Source organism: Hyperolius riggenbachi, chromosome 2 (assembly GCF_040937935.1).
Source record: "Hyperolius riggenbachi isolate aHypRig1 chromosome 2, aHypRig1.pri, whole genome shotgun sequence".
NCBI lineage: Eukaryota > Metazoa > Chordata > Amphibia > Anura > Hyperoliidae > Hyperolius > Hyperolius riggenbachi.
Genome location: NC_090647.1, coordinates 109,896,280 through 109,921,821, shown reverse-complemented (window position 1 = coordinate 109,921,821; position 25,542 = coordinate 109,896,280). Strand labels below are relative to the sequence as shown.

The 25,542-nt window shown below is 44.7% G+C and overlaps 1 protein-coding gene across 1 annotated transcript in view; it reads left to right on the top strand.

Moving 5' to 3' along the window:
- AMHR2 (anti-Mullerian hormone receptor type 2) overlaps positions 1–25,542 on the top strand; it is a 58,796-nt gene that overhangs the window by 27,735 nt on the left and 5,519 nt on the right. Inside the window, exons 7-10 of the mRNA XM_068265921.1 lie at positions 10,362–10,598; positions 11,969–12,083; positions 20,874–21,028; positions 21,115–21,262. Of these exons, the coding sequence (XP_068122022.1) occupies positions 10,362–10,598; positions 11,969–12,083; positions 20,874–21,028; positions 21,115–21,262 (655 nt within the window). The remainder of the gene's footprint in view (positions 1–10,361; positions 10,599–11,968; positions 12,084–20,873; positions 21,029–21,114; positions 21,263–25,542) is intronic.

The following is a 25,542-nucleotide window of genomic DNA, read 5'->3' as shown; positions in this document are numbered from 1 at the left end:
AATCTAGCAATGTTTAGACAGCAAGCAGCAATTTGTATATCAGTTAAATTCTTACTATCACCATAAGTTGTAGAAGATTTGACCATTTCTAACACCTGTACCCTGTCCTCCTAGTCCTCCTCTGTTTCCTCCTGGTCCTTCGTTTTAGATGGGTAATATGTTGATGTTTGGTGGTTATCCGTAACCTCCAAGTATCTGTAGGAAAGGGAGACCAGGAACCCAGTGGTGCAGTATCATAAACAAGGAGATTTAAGATTACAGTACTTGTATAGATATTATACTCACAAGGGTGTTGTAATAAACAGCGGAGATGCCGCCGCGTGGTTTAGTGACAGGGCGGCTATCTCCGCGTTAAGACCGGCGGTTTCCGTGCAGCGACACACGTCTGGCTTGGCTGGACCTTCTAGTTCACACAGATGGAGAGCTACGCGTGCGCGCGCCAGGTGACAGGACATTTATACCAGCAGAAGGGGAATCAGCTGATCAGGACGATCAGCTGATCCCAGCTGGACTCTGGATTGGCTGAGTGGCTCGGGCGGAGCTGCACAGCACTGCAAGTATATATATAGATCTTGCTTGTCAGTTGCTGGTTGTCTGCCGTTGCGAATACTTACGTGTGAGCACTCAGACCTCAGTCAGATCCTACAGTGTGTTAGAACCAGGTGGACCTGGGAATTAGAGTTGGGCCGAACCTCCGATTTTAGGTTCGCGAACCCTGTTCGCGAACTTCCGCGAACCCTGTTCGCGAACTTCCGCGAAAGGTTCGGTTCGCGAAAAAGTTCGCGAACCGCAATAGACTTCAATGGGGAGGCGAACTTTGAAAGTTTAAAAAAATTCTATCAACTGGAAAAATGATAGAAAACATGTTTCAAAAGCTCTAATACCTGGAGCCACACCTAATTGAGTGAAATACACATCACTGCTGGAGGACCCGCCCACCCTCCCTCCTCCAAGCAAGGTCCTTTATACCATTTGCCTGCCTACACTAATTAGTTATGGGACAGTTGCTACACACTCTGCTAGGGAGATTTTAATTGGCCTCCTCCCTCCTCCATATCCCTCATCCTCCAACCCTCCAACCTATTCCCTCCTACCGGAGGGAGGAGGGTCTCTTCTGCCAGGGAATTATACTATTTTAAAAACCAGTATACATCATACCATAGCTGGGAATACATACATCAGTATACATCATACCATAGCTGGGGATACATACATGAGTATACATCATACCATAGCTGGGAATTGAACCCAGATCTCACTGTGTGGTGGGCACGTCACCCTAAGCACTGTACCACTACAGAAGTAAGTGAAGCTAGCCTAAAATTTAACATTTATGCTCAATGCAATAGAACCATTAGGTTGCTTAAAGGAGAACTGTAGTGAGAGGTATATGGAGGCTGCCATATTGATTTCCTTTTAAGCTATACCAGTTGCCTGGCAGCCCTGCTGATCTATTTGGCTGCAGTAGTGTGAATCACACCAGAAACAAGCATGCAGCTAATCTTGTCAGATCTTACAAAAATGTCAAACACCAGATCATACCATAGCTGGGAATCGAACCCAGATCTCACTGTGTGGTGGGCACGTCACCCTAAGCACTGTACCACTACAGAAGTAAGTAAAGCTAGCCTAAAATTTAACATTTATGCTCAATGCAATAGACCCATTAGGTTGCTTAAAGGAGAACTGTAGTGAAAGGTATATGGAGGCTACCATATTGATTTCCTTTTAAGCAATACCAGTTACCTGGCTATCCTGCAGATCCTCTGCCTCCAATACTTTTAGCCCTAGACCCTGAACAAGCATGCAGCAGATCTGGTGTTTGACATTTTTGTAAGATCTGACAAGATTAGCTGCATGCTTGTTTCTGGTGTGATTCACACTACAGTGGCTGGATAGTGTACTGGTTAAGGGCTCTGCCTTTGACATGGGAGACCAGGGTTTGAATCCTGGCTAGGTCAAGTACCTATTCAGTAAGGAGTTCAAGGCAAGACTCCCTAACACTGCAGGGTGGCCTCTTGAGCGCGTCCCTGTGGCTTGCAGCTCTTGAGCGCTTTGAGTCCGACAGGAGAAAAGCACTATACAAATGTTGGGATTATTATTATTACTGCAGCCAAATAGATCAGCAGGGCTGCCAGGCAACTGGTATAGCTTAAAAGGAAATCAATATGGCAGCCTCCATATACCTCTCACTACAGTTCTCCTTTAAGCAACCTAATGGTTCTATTGCATTGAGCATAAATGTTAAATTTTAGGCTAGCTTCACTTACTTCTGTAGTGGTACAGTGCTTAGGGTGACATGCCCACCACACAGTGAGATCTGGGTTCGATTCCCAGCTATGGTATGATGTATACTCATGTATGTATCCCCAGCTATGGTATGATGTATACTCATGTATGTATTCCCAGCTATGGTATGATGTATACTGGTTTTTAAAATAGTATAATTCCCTGGCAGAAGAGTCCCTCCGGTAGGAGGTGGAGGGTGGAGGGTGGAGGGTGGCCAATTAAAATCTCCCTAGCAGAGTGTGTAGCAGCTGTCCCATAACTAATTAGTGTAGCCAGACAACTAAGTCAAATGGTATAAAGGACCTAGCTTGAAGGGAGGGTGGGCGGGTTCTCTAGCACTGAAAGCAGTGTGTTTGACAATAACATGTCTGCTGACAGTGAAATGGAGGCTAAAAATTTTGCTCAATACAGCATTATGGGGCGAATCGAACTTCCGCAAAAGTTCGCCTGATGCAGGCGAACGCGAACCCCCAAAGTTCGCATGGAACCGTTCGCCGGCGAACCGTTCGGCCCATCTCTACTGGGAATTCACACTTAGCCAGATTACGCTATTGTCATTGCTGTGTTATACTTTAGACCAGTTCCAGGGTGTTGTGACCAAGGACCTCACACCCAAGCTTAGGGTGACTGTGTCATTACTGTGTTATACTTTAGACCAGTTCCAGGGTGTTGTGACCAAGGACCTCACACCCAAGCATAGGATACTGTGTTATTCTTTAGACTAGGTCCTGGGTGTCGAGACCAAGGTCCTCACACCCCAGACTAGGATTGTGATTTATACCTTTTATGACCATTTGCTCGGGTGTTGCCGACCTGGCCTGCCCGACCCTTCTGGCTGTCACTCATCCCTTGAGTGTTCAGTCTGTCTGTACTACCCGTGACACTATTCCACCAAGTGTCAGTTAGCTGCAAGGACCTCTTGCTCATCAGAGAGTCCTTCCTACAGTACAGCCAGGGGCCTCTCTCCCATTGGAGCCCCCTGGCTGCAGTACAGTCTGATTTCCAGTTACCAGGGAATCACTGGCTGCCAGATTACCTCTATCTCCTCTCTCAAGGGGATAGTCGCTGCACAGTCCAGGGCCACCTGCCCCTCAGGTGGTTCCTGGCCGAGCTGCCCGTATCTCCCGCCTCTCGGGAGATAGCTTTCAGTTACACTTAACACTTATACTTCATTAGGTGTCCAGAGGTTAGCCATACTTGTATTATTGGTGATTCTGCAGATCATCCATAATCAAGTATACATCTGTATTGTTGATGATTCTGCAGATCATCAATAATCAGATTCTCTCTGTGTGCTGACTCCAATCGTTACAGAACGGCAGACCGAAAACACTATGGACGCACTATATAGTCATGTTGAAGTCCTGACCACCGCGGTAAACAATCTTTCCGGGGTAATTATGAACCAACAGACTCAGATCAACCAGCTATTCAGGAACTTCAATTAGCTATAAATTCAGTGTGATCCCCTCCAGTCACGGACATTCGTATGTCCGTACCTGAAAAGTTTTCTCACCATAGATCTGACTTTCGGAATTTCAGAGATCGGGTACTGTCTTATTTTGAGTTGAGGCCTACCTTGTCCGTAACTGAGTCCCAAAGGGTAACATTTATAAAGACCCTGCTGTCGGGTGATTCCCAAACATGGGCATATAGCCTACATGCAGAGCATGAGGCGTTATCATCAGTTCAGGAATTTTTTAAGGCCATGGCAATTATATACGATGACTCGGATATTTCTTCCACTGCTGAAAAGAAGCTCAAGATGCTCAGGCAGGGTCGTAAATCGGTTGAGGTTTACGCCGCTGAGTTTAGGAAGTGGGCTGTCTCGGCTAGATGGGGAGCATATGCTTTATTAGACTGTTTTTTGGCAGGATTGTCGGATGCAATCCATGACGTGATGATAGGACATCCTGAACCCAAATCTGTAGACGAGGCAATTTCTTTGGCCGTGCAGATAGATCGCCGTTTGCCCTACCAGAAACAGATTCGTGGTAGGAATGCTATAAGGTCTGTCTCATACGACTCTTCTTGACCTTCATCACCCCCAGACGAGCCGATGCAAATCGGATATTCAGGTCTGAGTCAAGTGAAAAAGAGTCGCAGAAGGCCAAGAAAACGCGGTCTATATGGTGCTAAAGGGCCAGGAGAATGCTGCCGCCTGGGGTTAGTCAATACCATAGGCGAGCGGTCTTTATCTCTAAACAATAATCGTCTGCTCCTTCCCTGCTCTATTACATGGGAGGGTCGGACTAGTTCCGCAGAAGCCTTTGTAGACTCCGGTTCTGCAGCGAATTTCATAGATTACGATTTCGTAAAAAAATTGGGGATACCCTTGTTCCCACTAGACCGGCAGATTCTGGTCACTGCAGTGGATGACTCTCCGTTGCAGAGTAGTCAACCTCTTTTCCAAACCCCTTTGTTGTCATGTTGTTTAGGGGCGTTTCATGAAGAGAAATTACAGTTCCTGGTCCTGCCAATGGTAAACTCTACTGTGGTTCTTGGTATGCCCTGGTTACAACTCCACTCTCCGCAGATTGACTGGGCTTCAGGACAGCTACTGAAATGGTCTGCCCATTGTCATCGGCATTGTTTGGGGAGAGTTGCTGTTGGTACTACCAAGATACAGGTCGGAGGAGTGGCAGTGCAGTGTGCGGATTTTTCTGACGGGTTCTGTCCCTCACTGTCACCTCTTACGCATATACCAGGAAGTAAAAATTCCAAAGCAGACGCTCTATATAGGGGTTTTGAGACTAAGACCATTCTACCGCAGATAAAACAGGCAGATGAGAGATGGTCTGTAAAGTGGAAGTTTTCCCCAGGGGACATGGTATGGGTGTCCACTCGGCATTTGGCCTTGAAGCAACCGTCACCCAAACTGAAACCTAGATTCATAGGACCATTCCCCGTGATCAGAAAGATCAATAATGTCACTTATGCGATTGATCTCCCAGCCAGTATGAGAGGTGTGAGATCATTCCATATGTCTCTGTTGAAGCCGGCAGTGCACGTGGATTCCTCACCCCCCCCCCCCTGTGGTCGTTGATAACCAACCTGAATATGAGATCGAAAAGATTCTGGACTCTCGCTTAGTGCAAGGTTCTGTGCAGTATCTGGTCCTCTGGAAAGGTTATGGTGTGGAGGAAAGAGCTTGGGTGCCGGATTGTCGCTTGCGTGCGGAAGTATTAAAGAAAGAATTTCATGACTCACATCCTGGGAAGCCGGGTAGGAAGTGTCCGGAGTCCACTCCTCAGGGGGGGGTACTGTAATGAACAGCGGAGATGTCGCCGCGTTGTCTAGTGACAGGGCGGCTATCTCCGTGTTCAGACCGGCGGTTTCCGCGCAGCGACACACGTCTGGCTTGGATGGACCTTCTAGTTCACACAGATGGAGAGCTACGCGTGCGCGTGCCAGGCGACAGGACATTTATACCAGCAGAAGGGGAATCAGCTGATCAGGCCGATCAGCTGATCCCAGCTGGACTCTGGATTGGCTGAGTGGCTCGGGCGGAGCTGCACAGCACTGCAAGTATATATAGATCTTGCTTGTCAGTTGCTGGTTGTCTGCCGTTGCGAATACTTACGTGTGAGCACTCAGACCTCAGTCAGATCCTACAGTGTTTTAGAACCAGGTGGACCTGGGAATTCACTCTTAGCCAGATTACGCTATTGTCATTGCTGTGTTATACTTTAGACCAGTTCCAGGGTGTTGTGACCACGGACCTCACACCCAAGCTTAGGATTACTGTGTCATTGCTGTGTTATACTTTAGACCAGTTCCAGGGTGTTGTGACCACGGACCTCACACCCAAGCTTAGGATTACTGTGTCATTACTGTGTTATACTTTAGACCAGTTCCAGGGTGTTGTGACCACGGACCTCACACCCAAGCTTAGGATTACTGTGTCATTACTGTGTTATACTTTAGGCCAGTTCCAGGGTGTTGTGACCAAGGACCTCACACCCAAGCATAGGATACTGTGTTATTCTTTAGACTAGGTCCTGGGTGTCGAGACCAAGGTCCTCACACCCCAGACTAGGATTGTGATTTATACCTGTTATGACTATTTGCTCGGGTGTTGCCGACCTGGCCTGCCCGACCCTTCTGGCTGTCACTCATCCCGTGAGTGTTCAGTCTGTCTGTACTACCCGTGACACTATTCCACCAAGTGTCAGTTAGCTGCAAGGACCTCTTGCTCATCAGAGAGTCCTTCCTACAGTACAGCCAGGGGCCTCTCTCCCATTGGAGCCCCCTGGCTGCAGTACAGTCTGATTTCCAGTTACCAGGGAATCACTGGCTGCCAGATTACCTCTATCTCCTCTCTCAAGGGGATAGTCGCTGCACAGTCTAGGGCCACCTGCCCCTCAGGTGGTTCCTGGCCGAGCTGCCCGTATCTCCCACCTCTCGGGAGATAGCCTTCAGTTACACTTAACACTTATACTTCATTAGGTGTCCAGAGGTTAGCCATACTTGTATTATTGGTGATTCTGCAGATCATCCATAATCAAGTATACATCTGTATTGTTGATGATTCTGCAGATCATCAATAATCAGATTCTCTCTGTATGCTGACACCAATCGTTACAGGTGTGTTGCAGCAACTTGCAACCACCGTCTGTGCTAGCAGGAAAATAACCGTCCCTGCTCGGTATCGCAGGTCTTTAGGCGCAGGCGCTGGCCGGTTTCTCTCCTGATAAAGTTCTGAGGACACACAGGTCCTCGTAACTGGGAACCTTTTTGGTTATGGGCTATGCTAAATTTACTGGTGGAGGCGCCCTTAAAGTGGATCCGAGATAAACTTTTACTCATTGCATAATTGTGTTTCTTTCATATAGTTTATAGGGCATTCATCAAGCCAAATACTTTTTTTGTTGTTTTTTTATACTCTAATTCCCTATAAACTAAACAAGCCTCGCCCACAGCTCCTTTTGTGCCTTGGCACTGTAGCAAGGGCTTACGGGAGCTCAGTCTGGGCAGGAGGAGGAGGAGGTTACTAGCCATTGATTTCAGAGGCAGTGGGAGGAGGAGAGGGGACTGAATTTACACACAGGCAAGCTGATAGCATCTCCAGCCCTCAGCCTGTGACAATGTGACAAACAGAACATGGCTGCCCTCATTGTATCACAGAAATAAACAATCATAAACTTTTGAAGCTGTTTGCAGCTAGATATGCTGTGTAAACTATCTAAAGTTCAGATAAGGTATATAGACAAGTTACTTGTTATAGTTAGTTTTTCATCTCGGATCCACTTTATTGGTGTATTACTACTAAATGTGTGGTGGATGAGAAGTGTAGCTCCTTACATTCTAAGAAGGACAAACCTTGAGTAATGGACAGTAAATATGTATTCATTCATGCACAAGACAACACTTTTCACGGGTCCTTGCCCGCTTCTTCAGGTCGCTATAAGTGCCTATAATAAAAACATATATATATATATATATATATATATATATATATACACACACACACACACACACGCGCGCGCGCGCGCACGCACGCACGCGCACACACACACGGATGCAAAAGTTTGGGCAACGCTGTTAATAGTCATGATTTTCCTGTATAAATCGTTGGCTGTCACGATAAAAAAAATGTCAGTTAAATATATCATATAGGAGACACACACAGTGATATTTGAGAAGTGAAATTAAGTTTATTGGATTTACAGAAAGTGCGCAATAATTGTTTAAACAAAATGATGCAGGTGCATAAATTTGGGCGCCACAAAAAAGGAATGAAATCAATATTTAGTAGATCCTCCTTTTGCAGAAATGACAGCCTCTAAACGCTTCCTGTAGGTTCCAATGAGAGTCTGGATTCTGGTTGAAGGTATTTTGGACCATTCCTCTTTACAAAACATCTCTAGTTCATTCAGGTTTGATGGCTTCCGAGCATGGACAGCTCTCTTTAACTCACACCATAGATTTTCTATTATATTCAGGTCTGGGGACTGAAATAGCCAGTCCAGAACATTGTACTTGTTCCTCTGCATGAATGCCTTAGTGGATTGAGCAGTGTTTAGGGTCGTTGTTGAAACATCCAGCCCTGGCACAGCTTCAGCTTTGTCACGGATTCCTGGACATTGGTCTCCAGAATCTGCTGATACTGAGTGGAATCCATGCGTCCCTCAACTTTGACAAGATTCCCAGTCCCTGCACTGGCCACACAGCCCCACAGCATGATGGAAATGACAACAGTGCCCAAATTTATGCACCTGCCTAATTTTATTTAAACAATTATTGCACACTTTCTGCAAATCCAAAAAAAAAAATAATTTCACTTCTCCAATATCACTGTGTGTGTCCAATATGGTATACTTAAATGACATTTTTTATTGAAACAACCAACGATTTATACAGGAAAATCATGATGAACGATTAACAAGGTTGCCCAAACTTTCACATCCCACTGTATATAGGCTCTTGTATTGATCTGAAGATGCAGGCAAGGACCCATGAAACACGTTGTCTTGTGCATGAATGAATAAATATTTATTTTCCATTATTCATGGTTTGTCCTTCTGAGAAGGTAAGAAGCTACACTTCTCATCCAGATCACATTTAATAGTAGAGGAAGAGAGGTAGGAGGCGCTCTAGAGGTACTCAGACAATGGATTGTGTGCCAAAGTATATTAAAAAAGAAAGCAAAAGCTCTATAAGACCTTATCATAAAATATATATATAGCAGAATATAAAAAGATGGCCTACCTTATGCAGTAGTCACTCAATTTTGAGTGACTTTGGAGAAAAGTGCAATCCACATGTTCTGTGTATTGTCTCTAGCTTGGTCACACCCCTGGGATCAAAACAGAAACGGATTAAGATATAATGCAAGGTAGTAGATTGGGGCCCCCTTGTGGTCTTTTTGGTAAACTGAAGTGGAGACAGGTCAGAAAAGGTGGCAGGTGGGCCCCTTGACACCAACCAGGCCCCAAGCACCAGCCTAGGTTGTCTGGTGGATGATCCTGCTCTGGTTCAAAAGTTACATGGGAGGGTGTTTTTTCTACAGTAAGTGTATAGGTTAACATTGAACACCATTATTATTATTGATCTACAAAGCTCCAACATAACCTGTGGCACTGTACAAAGTAAGAAACAAACATGGGGTACAATAATACTGATAATGATATATATACCAATAACCAAAATACAGATTTAGTACAAAATACAGAATCAGTACAAAGTACAGAATCGGTAATAACAGTGACAGAATTAATATGAATAAATGTGTAACAAAATCCAAGGGGGAGCTAAAGGAATTTAATATAAACAAATATGTTGTATTTACAGTTTAATTTAGCTTTTAACTATAACAGAATTTATTATTGCAAAAATGCTTACACTCAGATAACTTTGAATAGGAAGAGGAACATCATGCTGGGAATACGAGGGCTCGATTCTGAGCCATTGAGATGGCTCGATAGATAATTCCCGACATGCCCGATCTCCCGCCCGATCGTTTCGCCGCTCGATTCCGCATTAAGGACAATGCAAAAAGATAAGAAACGAGCAGAAGATAAGAGAATCCCCTGCGGAATCGAGCGGGGAATCGATCGGGCAGGAGCATCGAGTGGCAAAATCGAGCCGTGTATGTCCAGCATCGAATCCCAGTGGTAACCTTCCACAAATGGCCTTATATCACCACCTCTGTGAGAGATTAAAATATCGTACCAGTTAGATATGCCTTTTTAGCTATGTGTAAAAGTTTAGCTATTTAGCAACAATGTTATATTGTGGATACAATATGCAACGCAATGTTCTACTTTATTTGTATTTTTCACAGAATGTTTGATGTAAAGGAAATTCTACTGGTACAATATAAAGCATATGTTGTAATTGTCTTCTAACAAGTACCAATAAAAAGTTACATTTGGAAAATCCTTGTGGCAAACAACTCACTGCAAACACAATCATAGCTACGCAACACAAACGCAAATGCATTTGTGTTGACTAGTGGTTAGAGGTGCCTTGCTGCAAGGTTTCTTGAGTTTATATGCATTTTTGAGTGGTGCTTCCTCACTAACCACTATTGTATTATAAATGATTGCGACTTGAATATTTACACCTAGGCACTACGAGATGATGGCTTGGGAGCACATCTGTGGTTTGGTAAATTGGAAGGGAAGATTGTCATCATAAAATGCTTTCCACCACCTCTGAAGAACCTGTATAGCCAGGAGTGGAAGATTCTCAGCCTCCTCGTGCCTCTTCAGCATGAAAATGTGATGTGCCTTCTAGCTGCTGGATCTGGTACTGCAGAAGTACTGGAGCATCACCAACTCCTAGTCCTACCGCATTATCCTGAAGTACGTTACTGGCTCACATATAGGACAAGTCTAATGATGTTTAGTCAGTAGTAATGTTTTAAAGGGAACCTAAAGTGACGCGAATATAGAGGCGGCCATCTTAATTCCCTTATAAACAATGCCAATTGCCTGGTTGTCATGCTCAGCTTTTAACCTTAGTTGTTTTTGAGTCACACACCTGCTACACCTTGTGGAGTCAGACCAGAGTCAAAGCATCTGATCTACATCTTCATTCTGGGCCAGTGACTTAAAGTGTACCCGAACCTAAGCTCGGGTACAAAACTACATACTTGCATAACAAGAGGAAAGCCTCTGGATCCTAATGAGGCTTCCCATAATGTCCTCTGGTCCCCTGTTTTCGCTCGCGAACCCTCCAAAGATTACCAACAAGGGCTTATTGGTAGTCTGATTGAGGCTGTGCTCCTGTTCAAGCACAAGAGCAGCTATACTGCACCTGCATGAGTCATACATGGCAACGGAGGACCAGAGGACGCTGTGGGAAGCCTCATTACGATCCAGAGGCTTTCCTCTTGTAAAGTAAGTATGTGTTTCTGAACAGCTCCGGTTTCCTTTTAACAGTATTAGAGGCAGAGCATCAGCACAGACGTCAAGCAACTGTTTATTAGAAAATGAAGATGGCAGCCTCCGTATTATACTAATTTCAGGTTCCCTTTAAGTCTACATGTTTACAGACTGATGCTTTATGTTTTTTTATTATTATTTGCAAGAAAATCTTAGAGGGGGGAGTGTGCAAAATGTCATCACTGCCTGCTGCCCTGATGCAGATAGTGATTGGTCTAGAAAGAAGGACGCAAACATTTTAATGCAAACATATTCAGGAAAATGACACGCCCTTCACACCTCCAGTCACCCCTTCATCACACTTCCAGTCAGGTGCCCTATCAGTATAAGTAGTTTCATCTTCGAAAGCACACTGCCACTTTTTTCATTACTAATCTTACATTATATAGGCATTTGTAGGTAAGAAAGGTGATAATTCATCAAAATATATCCACTTTATTTAGTGGATGAATGCATTATATTTCTGTATTATATTCATTTGTACAAATCTGTATATCATGCCATATAAAGGGACAATGGGGGGACGGAAGGTGGATTTACTTCCAAAAGAGGAAAAGTCTCTCCAAAAAAAAGACAGTTGGGCAGTCACAGTACTGTAACATTGGGAAGATAAAGGGGTAGCCTATGTTTTAAATTATCCATCATAAACGACAATACAGCCAGTTGGACAAAAAAGTACTGTTCATGTACTGTCACACAAATCTCATGTAAAATATTTTATTATTTTAAATGAAAAACATACTGAAGTTTACCTACTTTTTCCTTTTATAAATACACTGTTATACCAGGGATCTATGCGGAATTACTTGACATGCCGAACCACTGATTGGGCCACAGCTTGCCGGATGGCCATTTCTCTAGCCAAGGGGCTGGCTTTTCTCCATGCCAATATATGGCATGAAGGTTAGTAAAGTTAGTAAATGCTTTATCTACAAAGGTTAATTAAAGTGGATCCGAGATAAACTGTTACTTATTGCATAATTGTGCCCCTTACATATAGTTTATAGGGCATTCCTCAAGCCAAATACTTTTTTTTTGTTATAATACACTAATTCCCTATAAACTAAACAAGCCTCAGCCACATCTCCTCCAGCGCCTAGGCATTCTGAGTCCTATGTAGCAAGTGCTCATGGGAGCTCAGATGTCTGAAAAGCCGCCAAAGCAAAAGTCCTCAGATGGGAATTGTCAAAAAGCTGTTTTTCAGGGTTCAGCGCTAATCTTGTAGTATTGAAGTACCTGTACATGTAGCGACTTGGCGGCCAATCGACCATCCGATTCGATAATTATTATCAAACTAGTGACTTTAGCCCATTTAAAAACGGACTAGGTCTGTCACCACTGATCCGCCGCGCGCGCCTGCTGCGCGCACACACACTTGCCCCTCCTGGCCCTCCCCCCCGCCGCGTCATTCTCCCAGCTCTCCTGTGTCTCTGTGTCGCTCCCTGCACATGCGCACAACAAAAACACACAGGGACACGGGACACAGAGGGCCAGATTTATCAAGAGTGTCTGAGACAAAATATTAGTAGGTTTTTAGAAAACAGTGCAGAACTGTCTCAGGCATCCTAAGAAAGCACTAGATAGTGCAGATTACTTCTTAAACTGTAAGGAATAGAAGCTAGGAAGGTCTCTCAGACAGTGCAGTGTGTGAGGGGAATTGCTGTTGCTGAGGTAACCAACACACCTGCTGTCAGCAAGCTCTGAGTGAGGGGGAAGGAGCCCTTCACAAATCACATCTAGCCTAGCGTGGGCAGCACGGTGGCGTAGTGGTTAGCGCTCTTGCCTTGCAGCGCTGGGTCCCTGGTTCGAATCCCAGCCAGGGCACTATCTGCAAAGAGTTTGTATGTTCTCTCCGTGTCTGCGTGGGTTTCCTCCGGGCACTCCGGTTTCCTCCCACATTCCAAAAACATACGGATAAGTTAATTGGCTCCCCCTAAAAATTGCCCCTAGACTATAGTACTTACACTACATAATATAGACATATGGCAATGGTAGGGATTATTAGCTCCTTTGAGGGACAGTTAGTGACTAGATATATATATATATATATATACACTGTACAGCGCTGCGTAATATGTCGCCGCTATATAAATACTTAATAATAATCATAATAATAGCCTGCATTATCTGCAGAACTGCTAATGAGCACTTCTTATCTGCAGCAGTTAAGGAATGGATTTGCACTTTTCTTAACTGTCGTGTAGCTCTAGAAATCCGTGCTAAACTGCCGCTATTACATAGGCTTTGGGAAGTTTCTTACTATGATGCAGAACTGTTCTTCTGCTGGTTAGAACAGTTTTAGAAGAAAAAACTGTCGGTAATGCTTTGATAAATCTGGCCCAGAGACACTTGCATTTTATTAGGTAGGATCAGATGAAAATCAGTGCTGCCAAGTGCATGCCCGATCCATACATGCAACCCACGTGGTTGCCGGAGTAACATCACACATGCACCCACGTGTACACCGGCAACCATGTGGGGCACTTGTATGCACGAAGGACGGTGCATGGAGCCAGCGTCACAAGGCCGATTCCAGATCGATTTCAACATGAAATTGTTCGGGCATCAGCCTGTGGTGTATAGGCAGGCAACAGATCTCCCTCCGATCAGATTTGATCACAGAGAAATCTGTCACTTGGTCTGCTCATACATCGTCTGATGTATGGGCACCTTAAGTCCACCACCAATACCTATCAAAATGTCACTTCAACTATTGTCACTTCAGCATTCCATATCTATGCCTCCGGTGTCATTCCAAGGTGGCAACAGAAATTGCACAGACATTATAACTCGGGTCTTATTTCTTTTGATAGGCTTACATTTTGATGGATGGTGGTGGTGGACCTATACGATAAGATTACTGCTGAACCCTGTGGCCAGCTTCACACTGCTAACTGGCGTTAGTGTAATGCCAAAAATGGCCTTCGGGGATTTCCGTGTTAATACGTGGTAATTCTCTCTAGCGCTCACTTCCTGTGGCAAAAGAAACAAATTGTGCAGAAGTGTATTGATTAAATACGCTTCCGCGCATGCGCGCCGCAACGCATTCGGGAATGTTTAAAAATCTATGCATCACCATAGACTTACATGACTTCCGGTACGCGGGACGTTGCCGTGTAAGTCAACAGTAACGTAGGTATACGCTTGCATCGGTAATTACGTCACTTCCGCCGCAACACGTCAATGTGAAAGGCCCTATAGACTTTCACTGGTGTAGCGTTGGCCTCCGGTAAAAACAAGCCAACATACCGTGCCAGTGTGAACGGGGCCTAATACAAGTATATTATGATGATCAATTTACTGGTGTAGCATTGTCCTACGGTAAAAACAGGCCAACGCACCGCGCCAGTGTGAAAGGGGCTGGATACAAGTATATTATGATGATCAATTTAGCTTTTCTATTAGCAACTTTAGAAAAGTGTATTTTTATACCAGAGCTCTGAAAATTAAAAGCAGTGAATTTATATTTACTGTACTTTGCACTATGCTCTGTTTTCTCATTTTACCTTCAGAATGAAAGGAAATGCATTGAACACAGGCAAACTTGCTTTCAAGGTCATTCTGTATCATGCAGCACAGCTGTGACTGTGAAAGAATCTTTAGATCCAAATTCCATCCGTTCTAAAAAGTGCTGATGGTGAAATCCTTCACCCACACAAATGTAGTGTTATCTTGTGTCTTTCACTTATTTCATTTTGCTAACAAGTGATAAACTCCCCATCTGTCAGCATGTGTTATTTTCTTGGATTATTTTAATTTTGTTGTTCTGATGAAACCTTGTGGTAAAGTATAAAATTGAAACAAGATGTGTAGTTGCTTTGTAGTGTGGTTGGTTGTTGGTGAATAAAGCTTAGCCAAAAGGATTGATCCTGATTGTTTCATACGAAAATCTAATGCAAGTAAATTGTCTCCCATTGTTGCTAGTTATCCCTGTAAATATTTATCAGGACTTAAAGAGTAACTGTTAGGTTTAAAATACAAAATCAATTCTCTATTGCAGGGTGTTACATAGGGAAAAAGGATGCTAACCAGGCAATTCAAAACTTTAAAACCAATCTGACTTTTTTTTTCAAAATAGGTTTTCTCTCCCCATGCCCCCAGGCTCTAACTTCATACACAGAGGCAAAAGAGAAGTGCCATGGCATGCTGAATCAGCCTGATTGCCTAAAGCCTCTGTCACTCACCTCTCTCCCCTCTGATTGGCCGCCTGGTCTCCCTTTCATTGTGGTGGTCGCAGTGGCTGCTAGCGCGCAGGCAAGGGGGACAGAGGCTGTCTCCTGTCGCTGTCCTCGGCCCCCCTCCTGTTCAGTGTCATGTCCTCCTCTCCACACTCCTGCCGCATCTGCCACCAGCTGCATTCCCCCTCCTTCCCGCACTGCACATTGGGGAAGGATAAATGCGAGGCACACAGAATTCACCTAATAATGGTTCCAGACGCTGCCGTTTCCTTCTATCCTCTCTGCACTACCGCCGGGGTTAGATGGGAACGGCGGCGCTTGGTCTTGGATCCATTAGTAGGTGAGTCTGTGCTCAAAATCAGTACAGGGAGGAGAGGGATGCGGGGGGGGGGGGGGGGCAATCTTTAGCCGAAGACATGAGATGGCCACTGCCAGGACTAGGATTATCCACTATTAAATTTGATAAATCACTAAGATCCAAACCGTGGAAAGTGCAATACATCTGCTATGTAAGTAGAGCAAGTATTTATCTACTTACTGTGTTTTTTTTGGGAGGGGGCATATTATGACTTATAGTTACTCTTTAACGCTACTTTGTGGTGCCACTCGCACATCCTTCCCCTCCCCTCTCCACAGAGCAGAACATGCCCAGGAACAGTATGCACAACTAGTAATCTCTGGGAAGTGGGACTCTGCTCCATTGATGGAAAATAGCCAATATCTAGTTGAATTGGCCAATTTACTCATTCGGGCAGGATGGAACATATCAGTCAATCGTGAAGGAATCGGCTATTGTTCACAGGAGTTCTGTCGACACAGAATTGATTTTTGGTTTCAGAGCATGGAGGCACAACGTCATTCAGATCAATTCAAGTAGGAATCACATAGGATCTCGCTTGCAATGTGTGGGCCACCAGTCGATCGACTTTCAATCGACCATACTTTTGTTGAACACCAGTAAAATCGATTGCTTAATCGCTCAGTGGAAAATAAAGTAATGTATGGGCACCTTAAAGAAAACCTGAACTGAAAATTAAAAGTCAAAATAAGTATACACAAGTCATACTTACCTTCCATATCGTCTACTCCTCAGTGTCTTTCTCCTGTTTCGCATCCTATTTGTTCACTGTGATCAAGGGAATTTTCCGTCCTCCATTTTGAAAATGGCCATTACCCATAACAGCTTTCTGGTCAGCACACAGTTAAACTGTAACATTGCCCACTTGAGCCATAGGGAAACATGGACATTGCCTGGTACATCAGTTTTCCTCTCAGCTATAACTGACAGCAACTGATATTTTACTGACAGCAACTGATATATTTCAGATCTGACAAAATATTGTCAGAACTGGAAGGGATCATTGTCAGAAGAAAATGGTGAGCTTCTGAGAGGAACTGATGGCAAGGTAACTATGCAATGTTCATTTGAAGTTACCTCATGTGTTTATTTTAAATATTTTTACTCAGTACAGGTTCTCTTTAAAGCTTATTTAATCTGATTGCACAAATTACTACGTCTGTGTGATCTGAGGTTCAAAAGAAACTTTGGGCAAATTGTTACAGCAGGCCCTTATTAGACATGAGAAGTGGACAGACTGCTCAAAGACTGTACAACCAGATCATATGGTGTGTGGACTGCTTTGGTTGTTGCTTAATCCACTGCTGCTCATATAAATAAACAGTTCAAAGTAAAACAGAAATGTATCCATTGGCAACATGAAGGCATTCAAGCATATCGGTATTTAGTTATAATAAGTTATGAAATTTACCCTAAAAATGAGTCTATGTACAGTATGGTGAGCTATTTTTATCCCAGAAAGGAAAAAAAATGAGAGCCCAATATTATTTAGTATTTATTTAGCGCTTTCACTAACTGTCCATCAGAGGAGCTCACAATCTAATGTCTACCATATTCATATGTCCCTTGTAGTCTAGGGCCGATTTAAGTGAAGCCAGTTAACTTATCAGTGTGTTTTTGGGATGTGGAAGGAATCTGGGTGCCTGGAGGTGACCCCTGCAGACACAAGGAGAACATACAAACTCAGTGCAGGTAGTGCCCTGGCTGGGATTCGAACCAGGGACGCTGCACTGAAAAGCAAGAGTGCAATCTACTACACCACTGTGCGGCTCAGTATAATGTACATGTAAAAAATCAAGGTGGTTTCAAATGACATAAAGTAGAGTAATACTCACCAGGGCTGTGGAGTCGGTCCAAAAATCCACCGACTCCGACTCCGACTCCTCAGCTTAGGATTCCACCGACTCCGACTCCACGACTCCGACTCCTCTAATTTGCATATTACAATTTTGTTGATTAAAAGTATGTAACATGAAATTCGTCTCATAACTGCCAACGCTTAGGAATTTTACAAGACAACTGAAGTGAGAAGGATATGTAGACTACTATATTTATTCCCTTTAGACTAAAACTAGTCCTTAGTAATAGTACTTGTAAAAGGTACAAACCGGAACAAAGAACATCTATCAGGCCCTAGGCAATGTAAGTGTGGGTACATGTAAGAATGATGTGCAGGTACTCTGCAGGGGAATGAGGAGATTGTAAACAGACAACACCTCTGTGTTCAATGTGCACAGCATTCTCAGTGGATTCCCTGCAGCTCTGTGAGGAGTGCATATGTAGAGTATAGTACTACTGTGTAACAAAGTAAACCTGAGACAGATGAAATTAAAGTTTTATACATACCTGGGGCTTCCTCCAGCCGCCTTCAGGATAATCAGTCCCTCGTTGTCCTCCTCCACCACCTGGATCTTCTGCTATGAGTCCAGGTACTTGAGCCAGTCTGGCGTAGTGCGCATGAACACACTCCACCGCTAGGAGCATACTACACCTGTGCAGCACTATTGCGCAGGTGCAGAATGTTCCTGGCTGTGGGAGTGGCATGCGGCCGGACTGCGCTGACTGGCTGAATTACCAGGACTCATAGCAGAAGATCCGGGTGGTGGAGGACAGTGAGGGACTGATTAGCCTGAAGGGGGCTGGAGGAAGCCCCAGGTATGTATAAAACTTTACTTTTCATCCGTCTCAGGTACCCTTTAATTTGTAGTCACCAAACCAAATTTTAATAACATATCAAATTATTTGATTTCATCAGCAAAGGGAGTGCATACATTTGCATAAATCAGCATCAGTGCAGAATTATTTCCATCTCATTGACCATCTCTATTAGTGACACAGCTACACATCACGCTTTATTCTTACAGCATAGATGTTATTTAGTATATATAAGAGATTCCTGTGTACGCATCATATATACAGTCACAATCAGATATGTATATCTGACCTTAAAAATACAGGGACTGCTTTATTGAAGCAGCACAAGTAACTAATTTTGATTGGTTTATTTCATTTTTGTGGACTAAGCACAGCTATTACTGTATATATACATTATTTTTAATGACTATTATCTGAGAAATAGAACATTTTATCATATTTTATATTTTAATTACAGTTACAAATTCATTAGGAGTCGGAGTCGGTGCATTTTTTCCCGACTCCGACTCCGACTCCAGGCACCCAAAATTGCCCGACTCCACGACTCCGACTCCACGACTCCGACTCCACAGCCCTGATACTCACAAACACGGGTTACCGTAATGGCAACCACTTTAAAGACAGGTGGGTAGAACAAACCTGCCTTTAAAGGGAATGTTTAGGCTAGCTAAAAAAATATCTACTTACCCGGGACTTCCTCCAGCCCCTGGCAGTCATTATATCCCACCACGCCGCAACTCCGCTCTCAGCCAGGTCATCCTCTACTGCAGTTAAGGGATAAGAACTCTACATACATGCTGCTAGCCTTACTGGAGAGAGGAAGGGGAGGACATGGAAGGGGCACTCTTCTGTGGGAACTTCCTTAAAGGACAACTGTAACATAGTAAAACAAAAATGTTAGATACTCATCTAAAAGGAGGGAAGGCTCTGGATCCCTTAGAGCCTTCTCGTTCCTCTTTGCATCCCCTTGTCTGCTTGGAAGTACTCAGGTCTCTGAGTACTTCCGAAAGAAGAGCGTGTGCAGTAGGGAGCCGCTCGTGTTCGGAAGTACTCAGAGACCTGAATACTTCTGTGGCCTTCCGAGGAGACCCAAAGGCCTCTTCGACATTAAAGTGTAGAGGAAAGGAGCCTAAACCCCTGTGCTGGACAGAGGAAGCGATCTTGACAATACTTTGCAAGTCTGTGTAGTTATCGTCAGATGGTACTGCTCTCTTGGGTGCCACTGTAGGTGGTAGGTAATCTGCAGTAGACAGTGGGATGTGGGGGATGGGTGAAAAAAATAATGGGTGAAGGGGGGGGGGGGGGGGAATGCACTCAGGTTGCCATCTGATAAAAGTGGCCAGCCAGCCAAGGAATATTCTCACCTGTATCTGTGGCTGACTGTCCCATACAAAGGCTTTGTACCACTTGGACCAGGGACCAAGTCTTGGCAGAAGTCCTCCTCCACAAGGCGTGCAGGCGATAGCCTCCTTCAGAGCTGTACTGGCAGGCCGCTGCTCTGGTATATTTTCCACCTAGCCCGAGTGCTGTGATGCCTCTATAGGCAACTGCACTGTTGGGCAATCGTGGGTGGGAAGAGTGTGCATAATGGCTGAAGCTGCTGTTGGCTCCACACCGATCGCAGGTGGCTGGAGCGGGAGCTGGGACGCTCCTTGATGTAATGGTCAGAGGAGGCTCTGTGCTAGTCTGTGGGCCCTGCACAAGCAGGACACAGCCGGCGAGAGCGGTTTAGCAATTTGCCAGTGCAAGTGTGTACAAGTAGGGAAAAAACGGCGGCTGCCATATGAATCAAAAGTAAATCTTTTAGGGCCCGTTTCCACAATGGCAAATTCCCAATGGATAATCTGCATGCAAATTTGCATAGCAAAGTATTTCTATGGCCCTGTTTCTGTTAATGGCAAAATTCCCTCCCCCCCCCCCCCCCAGAGGAAAAAAAAAGTCACACAGACACAGGGAGAACATACAAACTCCTAGCAGATGTTGACCTGGCTGGGATTAGAACCGGGGGACCCAGCGCTGCAAGTTGAGAGCGCTAACCACTACGCCACTATTTATATGTATGTATGTATATATATATATATATATATATATATGAATTTGACCACATAACCTTCTTATCTAGGTGAAGGGGAAGAGAAGAGGGAGAGGAGAAGGACTTATCTCTGAGAAAACCAATAGTACAGTACTTACTGTAGCTGGGAAAATCCATGCAGACCAACCTAAAGGTTTCATTTTTTTTTTCAAAGCAGGTTTTGGCAACGAATTTGGGTGAAGGCTGTGCAGACATCTAATAGCTTCCTATTGGCTGACAAGGTTGTCTGAGGACCAATTTAAATGGCAAAGTGCCGTGTGGGAGTGAGCAATCGCTTCTTTGTATTAGACATCTAATAGCTGCCCAGGCCAACCATAAAGTCTGGCCAACAATGATCTGACCTCTGTATTTACCTTTGACTGCATGGCAGCTCTTTACCCTCCCATTTGTCTCTTTTGGCTCATTGACAGGCATATACAAGCCTGCAATTGCTCACCGAGATCTGAGTAGTGAAAATATTCTGATGACGGCTGATTCTTCCTGTGTGATATCCGACTTCGGCTTGTCTGTGGTTCTGGGGGATCACCGAATGATGAAGACACATGATTCCACTGTGTTAAATATGGTAACATAAAAGCAATACAGGATGTCTTATAGAGTATTATGATGAAGGCATATTTTCCATTGACAATGAACGTTTGCTTGTCAAAGACAGGAACGCTGCGCTACATGTCTCCAGAAATGCTTGACGGCTCCCTCAATCTAAAGTCGTGGCAACTGGCCCTTACCCAAGCTGATGTATATTCCTTGGGACTCTTATTCTGGGAGATATTCAGTCGCTGCAATGATTTGTATGCAGGTAGGAAGCAATTTCATTTTTTAAATCATTATTATAAAAAGTAGATGAAAGAAGGTAGTATATTTTATCAGGGCTGATTTACCATAAGGCACTGTGGCACGTGCCTACAGGTGCCTGATAATGGTTAGGCGGCTCATTCCCCTCCCCTAGTGCCTCCCTCTTTCCTTCCCTATGCAGAGTCCTGAGCAGAGCGTAAATGAGAGGTTACTCACCCAGCTCTCAGCATTCCACTAACCACTAGCTACTTACCATTAGGTATCCAGAGGTACGCTAAGTATTAAGGGACACCTAAACTGTAGATACCTATGATGGCAAGGGAAGTAAGTGACAGCTGGACCATCAGGGACACTTGTGGTGTGGTTCAGTAGGTGTTTGTAGGTTCATGGAGGGTGAAGTTTAAGGTGCCAGGACATCTGTGCCTGTAGGCTCGTGTGATGTAAATCCGGGCCTGTATTTTATGCAAACTGACCATCTGCATTCATCTTCTTGTATTAGAAAGGTTTTAGCCAGCATCTGATTTTATCCTCCAGCTTGAGTCCTCCAACGTCCTCTTGGTTACTGTGTGAACAATTATTATCTGCTGTTTATATACAGGATGTGAACTGTTGACTGTACAACCACAAAACAGCCCTGCAGCAGTGCAGTCAATGAGTGCCTGTGATCCGGCTAGTTATTTTAGTCTATTACCAGACTTTGATCTAAAAATTAGTAAATGGTTTGGTCTCCAGGACTTTTAAGGGAATATGGAGTAGAAAGTATTGAAATATATAGTCGTGACGATTGTGGGATATCTCCGTGGTCAGCGCACAAGATGTGCGCTGACACTGCGGAAGTCCTCCACAAGCGTAGTAAACGATAGAACCCAGATTTGGTGCAATGCACCTGTAGAGGGAAAAGTAAGCACAGAGACAGAATGTGTGTCCATGTCCACCAATCTAGTCGCCAGCCAGCGACGGTGAACACACAACAGCGGAAACCAAGTGGGAACGCAATCGCAAGAGTGGCGATTGCCAACAGCGACACAAGAGTGAAAGAACACAGAGATAGATTGTATGTGTGTCCACAATCTAGTCGCCCCCCAGCGATGGTGAATGCACAACAGCGGAAACGAAGTGGGAATGCAATCGCAAGAGTGGCAATTGTAAACAAGACTTAAAAGAGCACAGGGATAGAATGTATGTGTGTCCACCAATCTAGTCACCACCCAGTGACGGTGAACACACAACAGCAGAAACAAAGTGGGAATGCAATCGCAAGAATGGCGATTGCCAATAGTGACACAAGACTGAGCAGGACAGAGCTCAAAGGTAGCAAAGACACAGCAAATAACCAAGATCAGAACATCAAGGAAAATAACAAACACTAGCTAAACGCGAACACCGCACTCATTCGCAACAGCGAACGCGTTTAAGCACGATCACTGCGCGTTAGGCGCCCAGTGATAAGCGTGCGACCCTAACTAACCAATGAAACACAAACACGAAATAGAGAACGCGAACGCTTGCTAAACGGTTACCTCACTGAGCCTACAGCAAGCGTTCGTACCAGACAAGACAGACAGAAGGAGCAGCCAGCAGCAACCGCAGCTCTGGCCTACACTCCCAGACAGAGTACAGAAGTAACCACCGCCGCTACCGCTAGGGCGAGTGCGATCCAGACAGACAAACAGATGGGGCACCAGTAGCAACCGCTGCTCTGGTTAGCACCCCTAAGGCAGAATACAGAAGGAAGCACTGCCACTACCGCTAGGGCGAGTGCGATCCCAACAGACAGAACGATTTCCTGTCGACCCCCACTGGCGACAAGACAATCGCAAGACAGAAGGAGTAACCAGTAGCAACCACAGCTCTGGCCTACGCTCCCAGGCAGAGTACAGAAGGAACCACCGCCGCTACCGCTAGGACGAGTGCGATCCCAACAGACAGAACGATTCACTATCGCCAACCGCTGGCGACTGTGCAATCGCACAGACAAGACAGAATAGGCAGTACAAATTATACACAAACTGACTGCACTAAATAGGAGTGCAAGGAGCACTCCCCAGAATTAGCTATACTAAGATAGCAATGGCTGACACTCCAGGTGAGTTCAGCAGGAACAAACCTCTAAGATGACCAGCAAAGGATTCTGGGAGTACATGGTATTTATACTGCCAGCCTTCAAAGGAGGCAGGTAGGCAATTTGCATAACGAATGTATGCAAATTCCTCAGCAGCACAGCAGGTCTGAAACTTGCAAAGCAAAGACAGGTCTCTTTTCCAGAGACCTGCAGCCCTCAGACTTAAGGAATGGTCAAACAGCTGTCTGTCTGTGCAGACAGCTGAGCAGATCATTACAATAGTCCTGTAATTCGTTTGGTAAAAACACGACACTTTTATCTGAACATTTGTAAAGAAATTCACACATATAGAGTAAAAAAAACATAGTGGAAATGAGCAGCACATAGATAATACAATTGTCAAACTTCACCCACTTTGGGTAAGATAGTTTTCTTTTCTCAGTTGATTAGGGAAGAATAATCCAAACTCCCTATAGTACCACTGAGAGTAGCGTATATTATAATGGACAAAATTAACTCAATAAATAGGGCCGAGCACCCGGATCGACATGTTTCATGAACTAAATTCACTTCCTCATGAGTCGTGTCCGGCCCTAAGTTGGGTAGAATGTACCTAAAGAGTAAACATATTAACCTCCTTGCCGGTTTTCCCGACCTGAGCTCGGGGTAGAAAAAAGCAGCTGCTATCGGTGATCCCGAGCTCAGGTCGGGGTAGGCATTGCAGAGCTTTACCTTTAGTTGTGGAGTCCCGCGCGCGATCTCGCTGCGCAGCGGGACTCCAGGCTCTCTCCCCGGCAGTGTGGGGTCTTTCCCTGGCCGCCGGGATCCCCCATGTCCCCGCTATTCTTCCGGGGACCCGGCAGCCAGTTGGAGCAGCGCAGCCGTGGTGGTGGCAGCAGAGCGGTGGTGGCAGCGTGACGTCATCGGGGGCGGGGCTAACATTGAAAACGAGCTTCTCTATATTAGAGAAATATAGAGAAGTTCGTTTATATGTATATTAGCGCCATCTTGTGGGCATAGAGAAAACTGCAGCCCAGGAGCCCAGGAAGGTAAATTTTTTTTTTTTTTGCTGCAGATCTCCCTGCCAGAATGATTTTTCTCAGGTTTTAGGGTCTGAAAGAGTGAAAAAAAAATTGCACCGCTTTTAGACCCTAAAATCTGGAAAGAATCAGACCGCCAAGGAGGTTAAAGGTCAGTAGGCTCCCAAGGCTGAAGAAGAGGTGCCTCCTTTCCCAAGAGGGAGGGGAAAGGAAAGGGTGTGTGTGTGTGTGTGTGGGGGGGGGAATAAGGGAGAAGAGGAGAGAAAAAGAGGGGGGGGGGGAGAGAGAGAGAAGGCAGAAGAAAAATAAAAAATGAGGGGAGGGACCCATTAGGGTGAAGAAGGGGGAAGGGAGAGGGGAAGGGAAGAGGGTGCAAGCTCATTTGGATGGATAACAACTAAAGTTTTTTAACACTATGAGAACATAAAGACACTTTAGACAATTTCTTAGTAGGGCTAGTGTTTATATCATCAGGGGCCTGATTATTATTTATTGTATTTATAAAACGCCAACATATTACGCAGCACTGGACAATACCAGCACTGTAATATTAAATACTTAACGCAGGAAGAAGTAAAGGCAAGACTAAATAAATTAAAAATAGACAAGGCACCTGGCCCGGATGGCATGCATCCTCGGGTCCTAAGGGAATTAAGTTCAGTTATAGATAAACCCCTTTATCTTATCTTTTGTGACTCTCTTGCAACTGGCAGAGTCCCAGTGGATTGGCGTACAGCCCACGTTTTCCCATTATTTAAGAAGGGCAAAAAATCAGATCCAGGAAATTATAGACCTGTAAGCTTAACATCAGTTGTATGCAAACTATTTGAGGGGTTACTAAGAGATACTATACATGACTTCATAGTAGAAAATAATCTTATTTCTCAGCATCAACATGGGTTTACTAAAGACAGGTCCTGTTTGACTAACATGCTCAGCTTTTATGAGGTAGTGAATGCTAATATGGATATTGGGAATGCTGTAGATGTGATATACTTAGACTTTGCTAAGGCCTTCGACACTGTTCCCCACAAAAGTCTGGTGCAAAAGATGAGGATGCAAGGACTGGGGAAGAGTCTGTGTGCTTGGATAGGGAACTGGCTAATGGACAGAAAACAAAGAGTTGTGGTCAATGGATCATACTCAAAATGGGAGACTGTTAGCAGTGGGGTCCCACAGGGG